Genomic DNA, 14,780 nt, shown 5'->3' on the forward strand with positions numbered 1-14,780 from the left:
TGATTTATAAAAATAATAATAGTTCGTGGTTGAAAGAAAATCAGTCTCATTACTTTTCTGTCGCACCTTGTAATTTACTCTTAGAACGGTTGAGTAGGTGTTTTAAAGAATATATAATACTCTGGAGATTTAAAATTAAAGCCAATTTCTTCTAATTCGCTTTCCTTTATTCTTATTCGTTCTAATTTGATTTTCGTTTCTTCTCTTTCAGCTAGATGGTCGAACTCACAGAGGGGAGATCGGACAAATATGTGGAGGAGTTGGAAGAAACATGGCGGACGCACTTTCCAGATTGGGAACAAAGCCGCTCTTTGTGTCTGTGGTAGGAAAGGACTTGTACGGATCCTATTTGCTGCAAAATATGTCCCATATGGTGAGTTCCTATATGCTTTAATTAAAATCTAGAGCTCGCTGTTTGAACCCCAAAATCCATATAAATGTCACGAGCCGGAAATAAAATGCCATGTCATCACAAAAAATCCAGCCAGCACCCGGGTGACGAGAGGTCGCAGAGGAGTCTTAAGAGAGCGAGCAACTTGGGCGGTTGGGCAAAGTGGTTCGACTTGTGAAGTGTGTTCGTGCGAAGGTTGGGCAGTGCCCAAAGTACACACACCGCCAACGGACCAGATCAGGTACAGTGATGGCACTAGTAATTTAAGTATCCGGCTCGGGCGTGTTCATCCCTCACCCGTTCGCCCCATGTACAATAAATAGGTGAAGGACTAAGGAGCATTAATTATTCCCCCTTCTCACATTTTAACTCCTCTCGTAGCCAAGCTGTTAGGCCGGCGAACGATCCAAACGTAACATAAACGTGTAACATCAGCAATTTTAAGGGAAAAAATTGATTCGATTCTTATACAAAGAATATACCTAGGTAGTTTATAACATATTTAAATAAAAGCTTGGTAACGCAGTAATACTAAGCAAGACCAGGCCAGTAGCGAGGAGTAGGGTAGGGGCTGAAGCCTAGAGCGCCATGGACTAAAAGGTGCTGGCTGTTCAAGGCTAAAAAATAAAAAAATAATAAAAATGCGACTGAGAAATTTAACTTGAAAGAAGTTTACTGCTAGAATTTTATGTTTCCCAATGTAGTAGTATTTCTACGTTTTAAAGATGTTGTTCAGGCACTAAGATACAACTGAGATATGCTAAAGGTTTTTCTTAATCAGAAATTCAAAGTACGAGTCTTTAAATACAACCTACATTATTTTTGAATGATTTCTTCATTTCATGATTTTCTGTACAATAGTGATGAATGACGAGCCTGCCAGCACATATTATAGTGTCCCGGCGGAAAACAAATCTACAGCAAGTCTTAAAAATAAGTACAAAAAATAGTACGAAAATTCCACTTGCACGAACGACCATTTCGCGGCCCGAAAACAAGAGCAGCGAATCGATTTAGAAATAAATTTCTTTGAGAGTTTCATGCCGGGTCTCCCTTATCGCACAACATTAGAGCAACCTTAAGTCAGACGAGTAATGCCTCCGCTGTCAGATTAGGTCTGCTAGGTTTGTTTCTATTAGCATATATACACTTCAAATTTATTATGCTAAGATAACTAAACCTTGCTAGCTTAACCTAACAACTTAGACATTTAACCTAACAAGGGGCCTCCCCATGGCGCAGTGGTAGCGTCATTGCCTTGTAATCAAGGGGTCCCGGGTTCGATACCCGGTGGAGGTACAAGTGGTTCGGATCCCACTTTAAACTGTAGGCCCAGTCCCGATTAGCCTTACTGTGCATAAAGTGGACTTAAAACACCAACTGAAACCAATTTAACCTAACAAGAAAAGCATTCCCGCTGACGTCAGAACGCGAGGTTGTTCTAGTGTTGTGCGATAATTCGGTTCTTTCCTGCTTTATAACGCATTTTACAGAACTGTTCATGTTTTATCACCTTACCGAAACTTAGACAATTTCTATTTTTGCCGACTTTTTGCCATTTTGGATCACTGCGCACTGTAAGGGTAAATATACACTGATATATAAGTAATCACATATTGTTCCTCTCGTTACGATTACACAATAGTAGACCTGTATCTCAATATGAAAAAGTTGTGCGATTCGTCACGGTTTGGTGCGATCAGACTATCACATCACCAACTTCGCATTTGGATTTGACCTAATTTAGAAGGGGGAGAGAGCACTTGGCATCGATCATCAAAACTCCTTGGTTTATTATATCCTCCAAGTTGTTTAAGGTTTGCGGAAATATAAGTCAACGGTGTGCACAATTTTTCTTCTCACATACACGAACGAAAATTCATAAAGTGACGTTCCTTCTGATGGCGTAGTGACACAGAATCTCACAAGCAGGTCTCCATTAAATGTTTAACGATCGAACGGCTTGAAATCTATGTCTTTTCGTCACACAACGAAATTATAACACTTAAGTAGAGTAATCAGGTTCCTTCAAAGTAATACTTGGTACGAGGCCTATTATTTTTATTAATTTAAGCACAGTAAAAAACCTATTTTGATGATGTTTTTGTCGATTTTATAATATTGCAAATCTGTGATTTTTTCATCTCACACTTCGTACGAATGTCATAATTTCTTATGAGTTAAAGTACACCTACACCCACCTACACTCACCCACACCCACACCCACCTACACCTATTTACTTCCGGTTCACTTCCGGTCTACTTCCGGTCCACTTCCGGTCTACTTCCGGTCCACTTCCGTTCTACTTCCGGTCCACTTGACAGACACTTGTGAGTTTTTCCAGTTTTTTTAAGTATACACCCATGCACACTCACGCACACCCACTCAAATTTACTTTCGGTCTACTTCCGGTCTACTTCTATTGCATCATGTTGCGCAACAAGTTATTACGCAATATTATGATGATCCCGTATCTGACGTGTTGTTCTCTGATTGTTTGGTTATGACGTAATGCGATGACGTGTTGTTTTCTGATTGGTTGGATTATGACGTAATGCGATGACGTGTTGTTTTCTGATTGGCTCACTGTCTCGGATGTTTTCAAAGCGGTCCCGCTTAGGTTACTTAAATGCGAAAGCATTACAGGTCAGTCAGTATCGTGAGAGTGTTTGAAGAGTGCGGACGCGTTGTTGCAGTGCTGCTCATAATTTTTTTCATGTGCTAAGCACAGGGTGATATTTTTTTACTATATGTGCTTATTAATTTTTTATTCTTAGTACAAATATATATTTTATATATAATAAAAAATAGCTAATATAAAATAAAACGCCTTGAATATTTTTGGGTTTAAGAAGCAACAACATAATCAGCCTGTAGAGAGAATTCCAGTGAACATGTACGTATTTAGAGAAATTTATCATCAATTGAAAGGGTTACTTCTTGTTCACTTGAATAGTATTTGGTCTCATGTTGACGAGGATAGAGGTCGAAATTTGTATACAATTAAACAAAGTACATTACTTCCTGATACGTCTTATGATGTGGAAGCTGGTGAATTTTTGTATGCTGAGATAATTGGAGAGTATGATAAATTGATTCCTCTGTTTATCGAAATAAGAATAATCTATCCTCTTATTAATATATAAAATATCTAAAAACAAAAAAAAACATGGGTATATTTGGTAATAGAAGGCGACAGGAGATTCCAGATAATTCCAGCGAGATTGTTAGTTTAGATGTACGTCTAAAGAAACTGAAATCAGATTTACTTATATTACAGAATTTGCTAAATCTAAATATTCAAGCAGATATTACAAATCTTCAAACTCAATTGATTGATCCTATAGTAAAAATTGATGGAGAACTCAAATCTTTGCTTCAGAAATATACTAATTTAGCTTCAATAGATAATCTTCAGAACTTAGAAGATAATATTGCCAACTTGAAAAAAGAACTTGATAAATTTAGACAAATCCAGAGAACGAATACCGAACAGCTGAAAGAGCAATTAAATGACCAGGCTAATAGTATTCGTACCGAACTGCAAACCATCATCCAGAATATCAAAACTCAAGAAGAATATGAGCAGGTAAATGCTAGTATTGCTAAATTGCAAGAACAGTTTCAATCTTTCGAAGTTTCTACATTGCAAAGTATCAAATCTGAATTACAGACAGATGAACTGCATACAGCTATAACAGAAGTTCAATCGAAACTACAGACATTGGAAGATTTTATCAATAATTTACCTTCATCTTCTGAATTAAATGCTATTGCTCGGAGCGTTGCTGGCATCAAAATGCAGTTGGAGTCTTATGAAGATTTTGGGAAGATACAAGGTACCATAGCTCACATAGAAGATACTATGGCAACTATGAGAAATGAGCTAACAAGTGTACAGAAAACTCTGGAATCGAAACTGCCTGGCATTACTGATATCCTAGCTATAGTTCAACAGCAAGTTACTAAGCTTGAAAGCTTGAACACGGAATCAGAATTATCGCATTTCCATCATCTTATTGACGACATTCAGAGTAAATTAGAGACACTGCAACAGTCTACACCTACGCAGGATGACATAACGCAACTGCAAGAAATTTTGAAAAATGCAGCTGATGCAACAGAACTCGATGCTATAAAATTAACTCTTACCACACTTCAGAATACTGTAGTTGCTTTGCCTACTTCTGAGGAAATCAGAGCTATGAGGAGACCAGTACATCGAATTTTAAAATCTGAAGATATCAAAAACATTCAAGCAGAAATTGCGCAAATCAGAGAAACTGTTGTCACTCTCCCCAACAATCAAATAATTAACGAACTACGTGCATTATTTACAGAAATCAGAAGTCAACGATCTTGCTACCCACAGTTCTAAATTGAAACTTGTAGAAAATTTACAAGAGATTATTTCTAATATTACGTTACAAATTACCACTTTGAAGCAAGTCAAGAAACTGCTTTATCAGGTTTTGCTACTCAACTTCACGATCTCAAAGAGGAATATAAACAACTGTATGTTGATGTAAAAATCAAACCTAGCTACGATGAGTTGGTTCGTACTATCAACGAACACTTGGAACCGGTATTAAGCAGACTAGATGACGAAGATACTCGTCAATTTTATTCTATGGAAATTGTTAGGTTACAAAGTGTTCCAAATGCTCGAGGGCACTGGACGTACGCCAATGCTGGCAATGTTTACAAATTATATCCGTACACTCAAGTACATGAATTTTTTGTTGATGGTAGTTTACGATTTCTGAAGTTTAGTTTTCTAAAACATGGAAAACATATTGAAGTTCCTCAGTTTACTATAGTGCGAAAAGATGGTATACACAAGGCAGTTCAAATACCTATTGCATACTGGGATGAGTCTACCAATAAATATAAAGTACATGACGACGAACAATTATCAGTTTTTGATATTGAAATTGGTGACAAGCTAGTATTTGACATATAGCGGTTATACCCTGAGGACAATCCATTTTATGCGATATTTTCACTTCGAACTCGATGTCAAGACAAGATATAGAACATGAAAATACACAAACCAGCCCGTCGCAATTACAAGCGATTAAGTGTAGTAACAAAAGGTATAAATGAATTCTTCCAGGCTGATCTGATCGAGATGGCTCCTCGCCTAAAGGGTGGGACTTTAAAAAAATTGTATAAGATAAATCATGGTTACAAATATATGCTTACAGTTATTGATACCTTTAGCAAATATGCATGGGCTGTTCTCCTAAAATCCAAGACTAGTACTTGTGTTACCGAGGCTTTTAAGTCGATATTCAGTGAGGGCAGGATACCAAAATATTTACAGACAGATAGAGGGAAAGAATTTTACAATTCTACATTTGCTAAGTTAATGCAACAACATAATATTAAACATTATTCTACATACAGTGATCTGAAAGCTAGTATAGTGGAACGATTCAACAGGACATTAAAAAATCGCATGTGGAGACAATTCACTCTACAAGGCAATTATAAGTGGGTGCAAATTTTACCCGAGCTAGTTTATGATTATAACAATACAGTACACAGTACTATTCACATGAAACCTGCTGAGGTAACCAAATCTGATGAGCAACGATTGATTTCTACTGTTTATTGTAAAAAGTAGACATACACTACCAAGAAGCCAATTTTAAAATAGGGGATCAGGTAAGGGTTAGTAAATATAAACAGTTATTCGAAAAATGTTTTACTAAAAATTGGAGTACGGATTTATTCTCAGTGGTTCAAGTTTTACCAGGGAATAGAAATAAATATATCATAAAAGATAATCATAACAAAATATTGAAAGGGAGATTCTATGAAGAGGAACTTAGTAAAACAAAATATCGAGATACATATCTAATCGAGAAAATATTGAAGAAGAAAAATAATAAATTGTATGTGAAATGGTTATGTCTGCCAGACAAAAGTTGGATAGAAGCAAACCAGATGATTCTTTGATACCAACATGGAATGTGGTACAGCGTTTACCAGATGTAGTGGAAACTAATAAAAAAATGGAGAGTTGTTACCTGATAACATAAGATGCCTCATTGCAGGCCCATCCGGTTGTGGAAAAACCACTTTGCTGGTTGATAATTTCTTGCTTGCCCCCAATTGGCTAGATTGGAAAAATAGACACTTGTATGTGTTTTCTAAAAGTTTAGAACAACCGAAATACCAACAACTCATCAAGCTGTACGAGGGACTGGGCATAGCTACATTTGCATCAACAATAAAACCTCTCGACCAATGTTTGAAAAATTCTGTTGTGATATTCGATTATGTTTTTTTTTTGGAAAATCAGAATGAAATTAGAAATTTCTTTACACAGGGTCGTCACAAAGAAATAGACTGCTTTTATTTAGCTCAAACTTATTCCAAAATTCCCAAACAGTTACTACGGGATAATAGAAACTTAATCTGTTTGTTTCGTCAGGATCATACTAATTTGAAACATGTATACGAAGATTATGTGGGAGGAGACTTAAATTACAACCAATTTTCAAAATTGTGTTCATCTTGTTGGAACAGCGACGATTTTGGATTTGTTACTATCGACATGACTCGTAAACCTAACAATGGTAAAATTAGAAATAAAATCAACGACTTTTTAAACGTTGAAACGATATAAAATAACGTATAACGGTCTTGGTAAAGAGATTAAGAGTGTGACAGAACAAAATAAAAACCTCATCAATGAATTGGTACCTCTTACTGCTAAAAATTATGCAGAATTTCCTCCTACGCCATTATCTAGTATCCACACTCCTCTGGTACTTAAGGAACCACCAGCTAAAGTAGCTATGGAAGAATCAGAAAAAAACCGAGTTGGGTCCTTTGGCAAGGGATTATTTTAGTACAGGAAAATTCGAAAAAGATGAAGTATTTGGTTTGTATCCAACTATGGAGGGCAATGAAGGCGTAGTATGGAAAATTGGCAAGTCTAAAGTTACATTTGAAGGGGATAACATAAAAATTAATTTGGGTGGGAGAAACAGCTGGTTCAGATATCCTGGCACCGTAGGGCTATGGGAGCTTATTACCAAAAAATTTTACAGAAGATTATCAAAGTTACTCTGAAATTTTGATGCTTTGTACCAAAATAACGATGCTAGTCAAAAGCGTGTAAAATCGAGCAGCGGGGATAAATACAAAAATCTGATTAAACCTATCTGGAATCAACTCAAAACCGGTAGTGGTATAGAACAATACAATACTCTACCTAAGGAATTTGTGTGGGTAAACAATGTCAGAAAACTTATAGATAGGTTGCTTGTTATAGCAGGAGAGGAAAATGCTGGGAACAATAATTTCCATAATGAGAAAATGGGTATTGTAAACATGATTAGTGACAAATTAGCTAATTTTATTGTAAACGATCCTAAAGGTATAGAATACTTAATTAAAATTATCAATACTCTACTTCCTAAATTCTGGAATATATCAGAGGGTCGAGGTTTAGTGAATTATATTATTAATAAACTTCCGTTCGAGTTACACGGACCTGGTTACCAATATTGTGGTCCTGGTACAAAACTTGAGAAACGAATAGAAAGAGGGGACAGGGCTCTCAATCCTCTGGATGCAGCTTACAGAGAACATGATATTGCATAAAACACACACAAAGATCTGAATAATCGTCATGTGGCTGATCAAAAACTGGAAGAGGCAGCTTTTGGAAGATTAACAAGCAGAGATGCATCATTGGGTGAAAAAATAACAGAATTCGGTACAACTATTGCTATGAATACAAGACAAAAATTAGGGTGGGGTTTGTAATATAAATATCCTGAAATATAATAATAATAACATCAACAACATGAAACCAAAAGGAGTTGTGTACCAAATACCGTATCACGATTTTAAAAATTTAAAACTTAATTTGATTTTAACTAAAAAACAACAAGAAAAGAAGAGGCAATAGTAGACCCAAATGGAGAATTCAACGCCCGAAAATGGAGCTCGGTGGAGCTCGCCTTAATGGATTTCTCTCGTAAGGCATGAGCTCCATTTTCTGGCAGTGTTGCCAGCTGCTTACTCGAAAAAATCACCAAGGTTTTTTTTTGGGTCTAACGTGGCCTAAAGCAAGGAGCTGGCAATGTTGCTTGAGGCTCGCCTTAATGGATTTCTCTCGTAAGGCATAAGCTCTATTTTCTCGCAGTATTGCCAATATTTTACTCGAAAAAATCACCAAGGTTTTTTTTTTGGTCTAACCTAGCCTCAAGCAAGGAGCTGGCAATCTTGCTTGAGGCTCGCCTTAATAGATTGTTTTTGTAAGGCATGAGCTCTATTTTCTCGCAGTGTTGCTAATATTTTACTCGAAAAAATCACCAAGGTTTTTTTGGGTCTAACCTAGCCTAAAATAAGGAGCCGGCAATCTTGCTTGAGGCTTGTTTTACAGTGCATAAAGCAAGAAGCTGGCAACCTTGCTTGAGGCTTGGAGAGAGAGAGAGGGAAGAGTTAAACAACCGACAGCTGCCAACACCCACCCTAACCTAACCTAACCTAACCTAACCTAACCTAACCTAACCTACTCTAACCTAACCTAACCTAACCTAACCTAACCTAACCTAACCTAACCTACTCTAACCTAACCTACTCTAACCTAACCTAACCTAACCTAACCTAACCTAACCTAAAGCAAGGAGCTGGCAACCTTGCTTGAGGCTTGCCTTACAGTGCATAAAGCAATTTGCCAACCTACTGGTATTTTTGCCATGGCTTTTTACAAAAAAAAGAGAGAGAGAGGGGAGAGTTAAACAACCGACAGCCCACCTACAGATTTTTTTGTCTAACCTAACCTAAAGCAAGAAGCTGGCAACTTTGCTTGAGGCTTGCGTTACAGTGCATAAAGCAATTTGCCAACCTACATATACTAAACAAGAAGATAGGTTAGGTTAGGTTAGGTTAGGTTAGGTTAGGTTAGGTTAGGTTAGGTTAGGCAACAAACATATATACTGCCGTAAAAGAGAGGGAGATGGATGGATGGATGGATGGTAATATAGTATGCGTGTGCGTGTGTGCGTATAATATGTAGCATTATTAACTAGAGTGTGTTGGCAATTTACTTACAACTAAAAAAAAAATAGAGATGCCAAACGTTGCTGTAAGATGAAGAGAGAGAGATTTATGGCTGGCAAGAGTAATGAGCGATGTCCTCTCTCTCTTCTGTGCAATATGACATTATGATGTTACTGTAGTTTTTGACGAGGATTACGAGTTAACTAAAAAACCTGCAACTAGAGAGAGTTGCCAGCACATACACGCTATTGTAAGAGAGATGGATGACTGGGAGGGGGGCAGCATTTCTGGCATTTCAGCAGGTCTGGCAACCGTTGAGAAATAGTGACGTCAGTTAACAGCATTGGTAGCAGTGATGCGATGCGATGCATTAACTTGTGAATTTTCGAACTCGTAAAATGATGTGGCTGAAATATAGGGGGAAGAATGGCTATTCACAGTGGCGGATGTACTTCCTGTTTTTTCAAAAGCTAACAATAATGATGGAATTTCATGCTGACGTATTTATTTCGTTCAAAAATTCGTGTTCAGGACAGATAATGCTATGTAATTTTCACATCAGCTCAGCCAACTGTTGAGAAATAATGACGTCAGGTAACAGCATTGGTGGGGGTGACGTGATGAATTTACGAAAATAGGAAAAATGACAGTGCTAAAAATTGAAGTATAGAACTATTTTCTAGAGCATACACATGATGCTTAGGTTACAACAGCTGTTAACATCAGGTCTGGCAACTGTTGAGAAATAGTGACGTCAGTTAACAGCATTGGTAGCGGTGATGCGATGCGATGTATTAACTTGTGAATTTTCGAACTCGTAAAATGATGTGGCAGAAATGTAGAGGGAGAGAATGTTCTAGACTGGATTTCTACTAGTCCACGTTGTTAACCTACATATTACTCCTCGACTAATAAACTAGAAGCTCGAGGGGCATCAGGTCTTATTTTTATTGTGAGCTGCAAGAAGAATATTGTGATTGTGATTGAAATTAACTAACGTGAGTAAATTTGTTTGTTAGCTTGCATGAGTTGGGCTTTGTGTTATATAAATAGGGTAGTGTTGCTTCTGTGATTTGATTCTGTAATAACCAAACAAATGTAAAGAAATTGTAGATAAAAAGTAAACAATTCTTAAGCATATTGTGGAAGGAATATATACTCGCAAAGCACGCAAAAAGAAGAGAGATAGAGTATACGAGTTTTAAGTGTGTTGCACGTATCCCCCCTTTTTTTTTCTTGTTTTTTTTTATATATATATTTATTACATATTACTATATACACCAAGCATATGCAAAATAGCAATATGCAGGGGTTTAAGAGAACGATTTTCTCGTAAGACGCCTAACAGTTAACCTCACTTCCACGTAGTACACTCTGGACTGTAGAGTAACGAGGCTCTGGCGTCTGGCAGACCAGTATAATTTTGCGTGTGTTAGCCTGTTTTTTTTGTGCCTTTGATATTTAGTGGGGGTACATAGTGTTTCGAATTTTATTATTATTTAGTTTTATACACAGAAAAGATATTAAACATAAAATTAAATAAAATAATATCTAATTATGTTTTTTTATCACAACAAGCATTCACAAAAAATAACAATAATGTGGTTTAAAGTTTTTTTAACGTAATTGCTACGTAAACAAAATGGCCGACTTGCAATGAGTGTGTCAAAGTTTTTTAAGCCTAATTGCTACGTAAACAAAATGGCCGACTTGCAATCACCGTGTCAAATATGAATAAATTGAGAGATGGAAAGAGAAGTTAAATATGCTTAAATAAAGTGCTCCTCTGTGCATAGCACCATACCATAAAAGCATATAGGAAAACTGCCATGTTTAATGCATGAAACTTAAATATACATATAAAATTAAATATTTGGTGCTGACCACATCACACATTGCTGATTTTGCATTGTACTTTCCTATATTCACATATGTACAGTAAAACTAATCGGGACTAGGCCCACAGTTTTTTTTAAATAGGATCCGAACCACTATGTATTTTTATCGGGTTCGAACCTAGGACCTCTTGATTACAAGGCAACAACACAACCACCGCATTTTCGAGCCCTAGTGAATATGTAGGAAAAAAAACAACGGTATATACATAATCCAAAATTGCGTGGTTCTAGGCCCCATAGGAACCAAGAAAATCAATGTCTTGGAAAAACATCTTAAGACATTTGTCTTAATCTTTAAGAAAGTCGACTTCCGGTCTGTCAAGATGTTACTTCCGGTCTGTCAAGAAAATTTTCTTAAGATATTTGTCTTAAGACGTTTTCCAAGACATTGATTTTCTCGGCTCCTAAATAAGCTAGGATGATGATTTTAGGTTTGTTGGATAGGATTCGACGAGAACTATACGACTAGCAAATAAAATCGATTCCACCCCCTCAAGTTTCGAAAATATAGACAATTTTTTTATTTTTTGAGAAACTTGATTTGCTGGCTTAGTTTTTACCCTATTTCGAAAATTTTAATGATATTTGATAAAAAAATTGAATATACTCTACAACCTATTGGAAACATAATGATTAGTGCTTACTGTTTTCGAGTTATTTTAAATTTAAATTTCAAGATGTAATTTCTAAGTTGTTTTGTAACTCGTAAACTAGGGGTCGTAGAAAACCCATTCTTGTTTTATCTGCTATTGCCCGACAAATACTATAAACACAAATAATGTTTATTGTTTGATTTAAAAAAATCGAAAATAAATTTGTTTTCTGAAAAAAAAATACGATTGTGCAATTTTTTATGATGTATGTTTGCATGTAAAAATAAGTATACCTGAAAGTTTTAGAATTTCAAAATAGCTATATATATTAGCCGAAACAATAGAATATATATAAACAAGTACATTTTCATAGTTTCATACCTCCACTAGATTGGTAGAAAAATATACTAATGGGCAATAAAATCTGAAGAAGATTCGTGTCTAGCAAAAATAAACTAAATAGAATTACACATGCATACAATATTTATTGTGTTTTTTCTATCTACAATCATATTTTTCTTATATATTTTTTTAAATTTTTTTACAGGGTTTATTAAAGCGCATATTTGAGGAAAACAAAATTTTTCTCGTAAGGCATTTTTTTTGTAAACACTCTACCACCAACAGATCGCATATAAATAAACATACCCCCCAAAAAAAATGCGCTCCATGAAAAGTTGCCCTGTGTGCAAAATAAGCATATCAAGCGCACATTTTGCAAGACATTGTCGCACCTGCGTGCCAGGCAAGCATTTGGCTGCCACTGAACTATGTTCCGGGTGCAATAAACAGTTCACAATTGCGTATGTCAAGAAGCATAAGCTTACTTGTCTAAGCAAAAATACATCTGGGGCCCAGCCTTCGACCTCCACCAAGAGAAAAGCAGAAGCAGCCCCCATCAATGCACCACCTACCAAACGCGTCAAGCCTGCGACGAAAGCAGACCGGTCTGCTTTTGGAGGAATATTAGAAGATTATGTCCGATTGTCGGACGGCTCTTGCGATGTTCGTAGCTTTTTAGAGGAGAAGCGAGCAGAGATAGTTTCTATTCTTAGTAATGCACTGGCTACGCACTCCTCCACTAAATTCTACGGTACGCTATGTTGCACATACAAGAAACCGACCGATGAAAGATACACTTTCTTTCATGCAACGAAAGCAAAAACGCTGCATCTGGCGGATGGTGACAGCATTGGGGAAATTTACGACAAGTTTACCGAGGAGCTGCTTGTTAAACAGGAGGAGCACGAGGCCACAGGCTCGGGCGGTTCGCTGTGCGGAGAACCCCATAAATTGTGTGTTACTTTTAGTCAGTTTGCACCAATGTCCGGGTCTAGTTACGTCCCTCTACCACCAGATGTTGCAGCAAAGAAGGCTGTTCTGAATATTCAGAACAAGGATAACAAGTGCTTCGTATGGTCGGTGCTGGCAGCAATGCACCCCGTCGACTGGAAAAATCATCCGTATCGTGTTGGCCACTACGAGCAGTACGAGTCGGAGTTGGAGGATGCAATGGTGGGAATCGACTACCCGGTGGCGCTTTCGGATGTTGGCAAGTTTGAGGCACGTGCTCGCAACTTGCAATTAGCCATAAACGTTTACGGTCTCACCGAGAACAAAAATGAGGTCCACCCCATCCGGGTGAGCAACGTGAGCAACAACAACGAGGCACGAGAAATCAACCTCTTGCTCATCAAGAACGAGACGCAACACCACTACACCCTTATTCGCTCGCTCTCCCGGTTGGTGTCGAATCAGAAAAGCAAGCATCATGGTAGCATAGAAGTTTGTCGAAGGTGTCTGATCACTTTTGACAACCGACAACAAAAACACCAAAGCTTACAAGGAGAAAACATCGCTGCCGAGAAGCTCGCTCTTCACATGCGTTACTGCAGTACCAACAAACCTGCACGAACTATTCTACCCAATCCTGATGCGACAGAAAAATTTAGCATGCACAGCGCCATGGCAAAGCATCCTGCCATCATTGTAGCAGACTTCGAAGCCTTCCTCGAACCTCTCTCCACCTGCTATCCCGATCCCGAAGTTTCTTCCACCACCCCTTACCAACTCCACGAGGCCTCAAGTTACGCCTACGTTGTGGTACGGCGAGACCAACGTGTTGCCCCCGAGCCGTATGTCTATCGCGGTCCCGACCCGGTCAAGCACTTCTTGCAGAGGATGGTAGAGGAGGCCCAAAAGATAGGAAAGGTGTTGCTGTCCCCCAAGCGCATGCGACGACTTTCTCCTAAGAATAAGCGTAGGCACGAGGAGGCAACCAACTGCCCTGTTTGCAACTTGGCCTTCACCGACGATAACAGTAAAGTGCACCACCACGACCATTATGGTACTGGTAGCTACATCGGTCCGTGGTGCAACACGTGCAACTTAAAAGCTAGGGACCCGCGCTTTATTCCCATCTTCTTTCACAACGGCTCGGGATACGATTTTCATCACTTGGTACCCCATCTCGGCTACGATGATAGTCGTATCAGGGTCTTAGCACAGAACGAGGAGCGCTATATTAGCGTGAGTAAGTGGGTGTCTATCCCCGAATTGGAAGCAACTATCGAGCTTCGGTTTCTTGACTCGCTGCGTTTCCTCCATGCAAGCCTTGATGCTCATGCAGGCAAGCTTAGGGACGAGCAGCTGACTATCACTGCAGCTAGTTTTCCAAACTTGGATGTTGGGCTCATCAGACGTAAGGGGGTCTACCCATACGAGTACGTAACGGACCCCGACAAGTTCGAGGAAACATCGCTTCCTCCACAGGATAAATTCTACAGTCGTCTGAGAGGCTCTAACATAACAAATGAGGAATACCAGAACGCCCAGTCCATGTGGCAAGAGTTACGTTGTCGAAATTTTGG

General features: G+C 38.1%; 1 protein-coding gene across 1 annotated transcript in view; it reads left to right on the forward strand.

The window, feature by feature from the left end:
• The first annotated feature begins 212 nt into the window (after positions 1-212).
• The window catches only part of LOC145994365 (pseudouridine kinase-like), a 193,776-nt gene continuing 179,208 nt past the window's right edge, over positions 213-14,780 (forward strand). Inside the window, exon 1 of the mRNA XM_083130480.1 lies at positions 213-373. Within this exon, the coding sequence (XP_082986606.1) occupies positions 272-373 (102 nt within the window). The 5' untranslated portion in view covers positions 213-271. The remainder of the gene's footprint in view (positions 374-14,780) is intronic.

The sequence above is a fragment of the Lepisma saccharinum genome, chromosome 10 (assembly GCF_977018435.1).
Source record: "Lepisma saccharinum chromosome 10, izLepSacc3.1, whole genome shotgun sequence".
In the NCBI taxonomy this organism is placed as follows: domain Eukaryota; kingdom Metazoa; phylum Arthropoda; class Insecta; order Zygentoma; family Lepismatidae; genus Lepisma; species Lepisma saccharinum.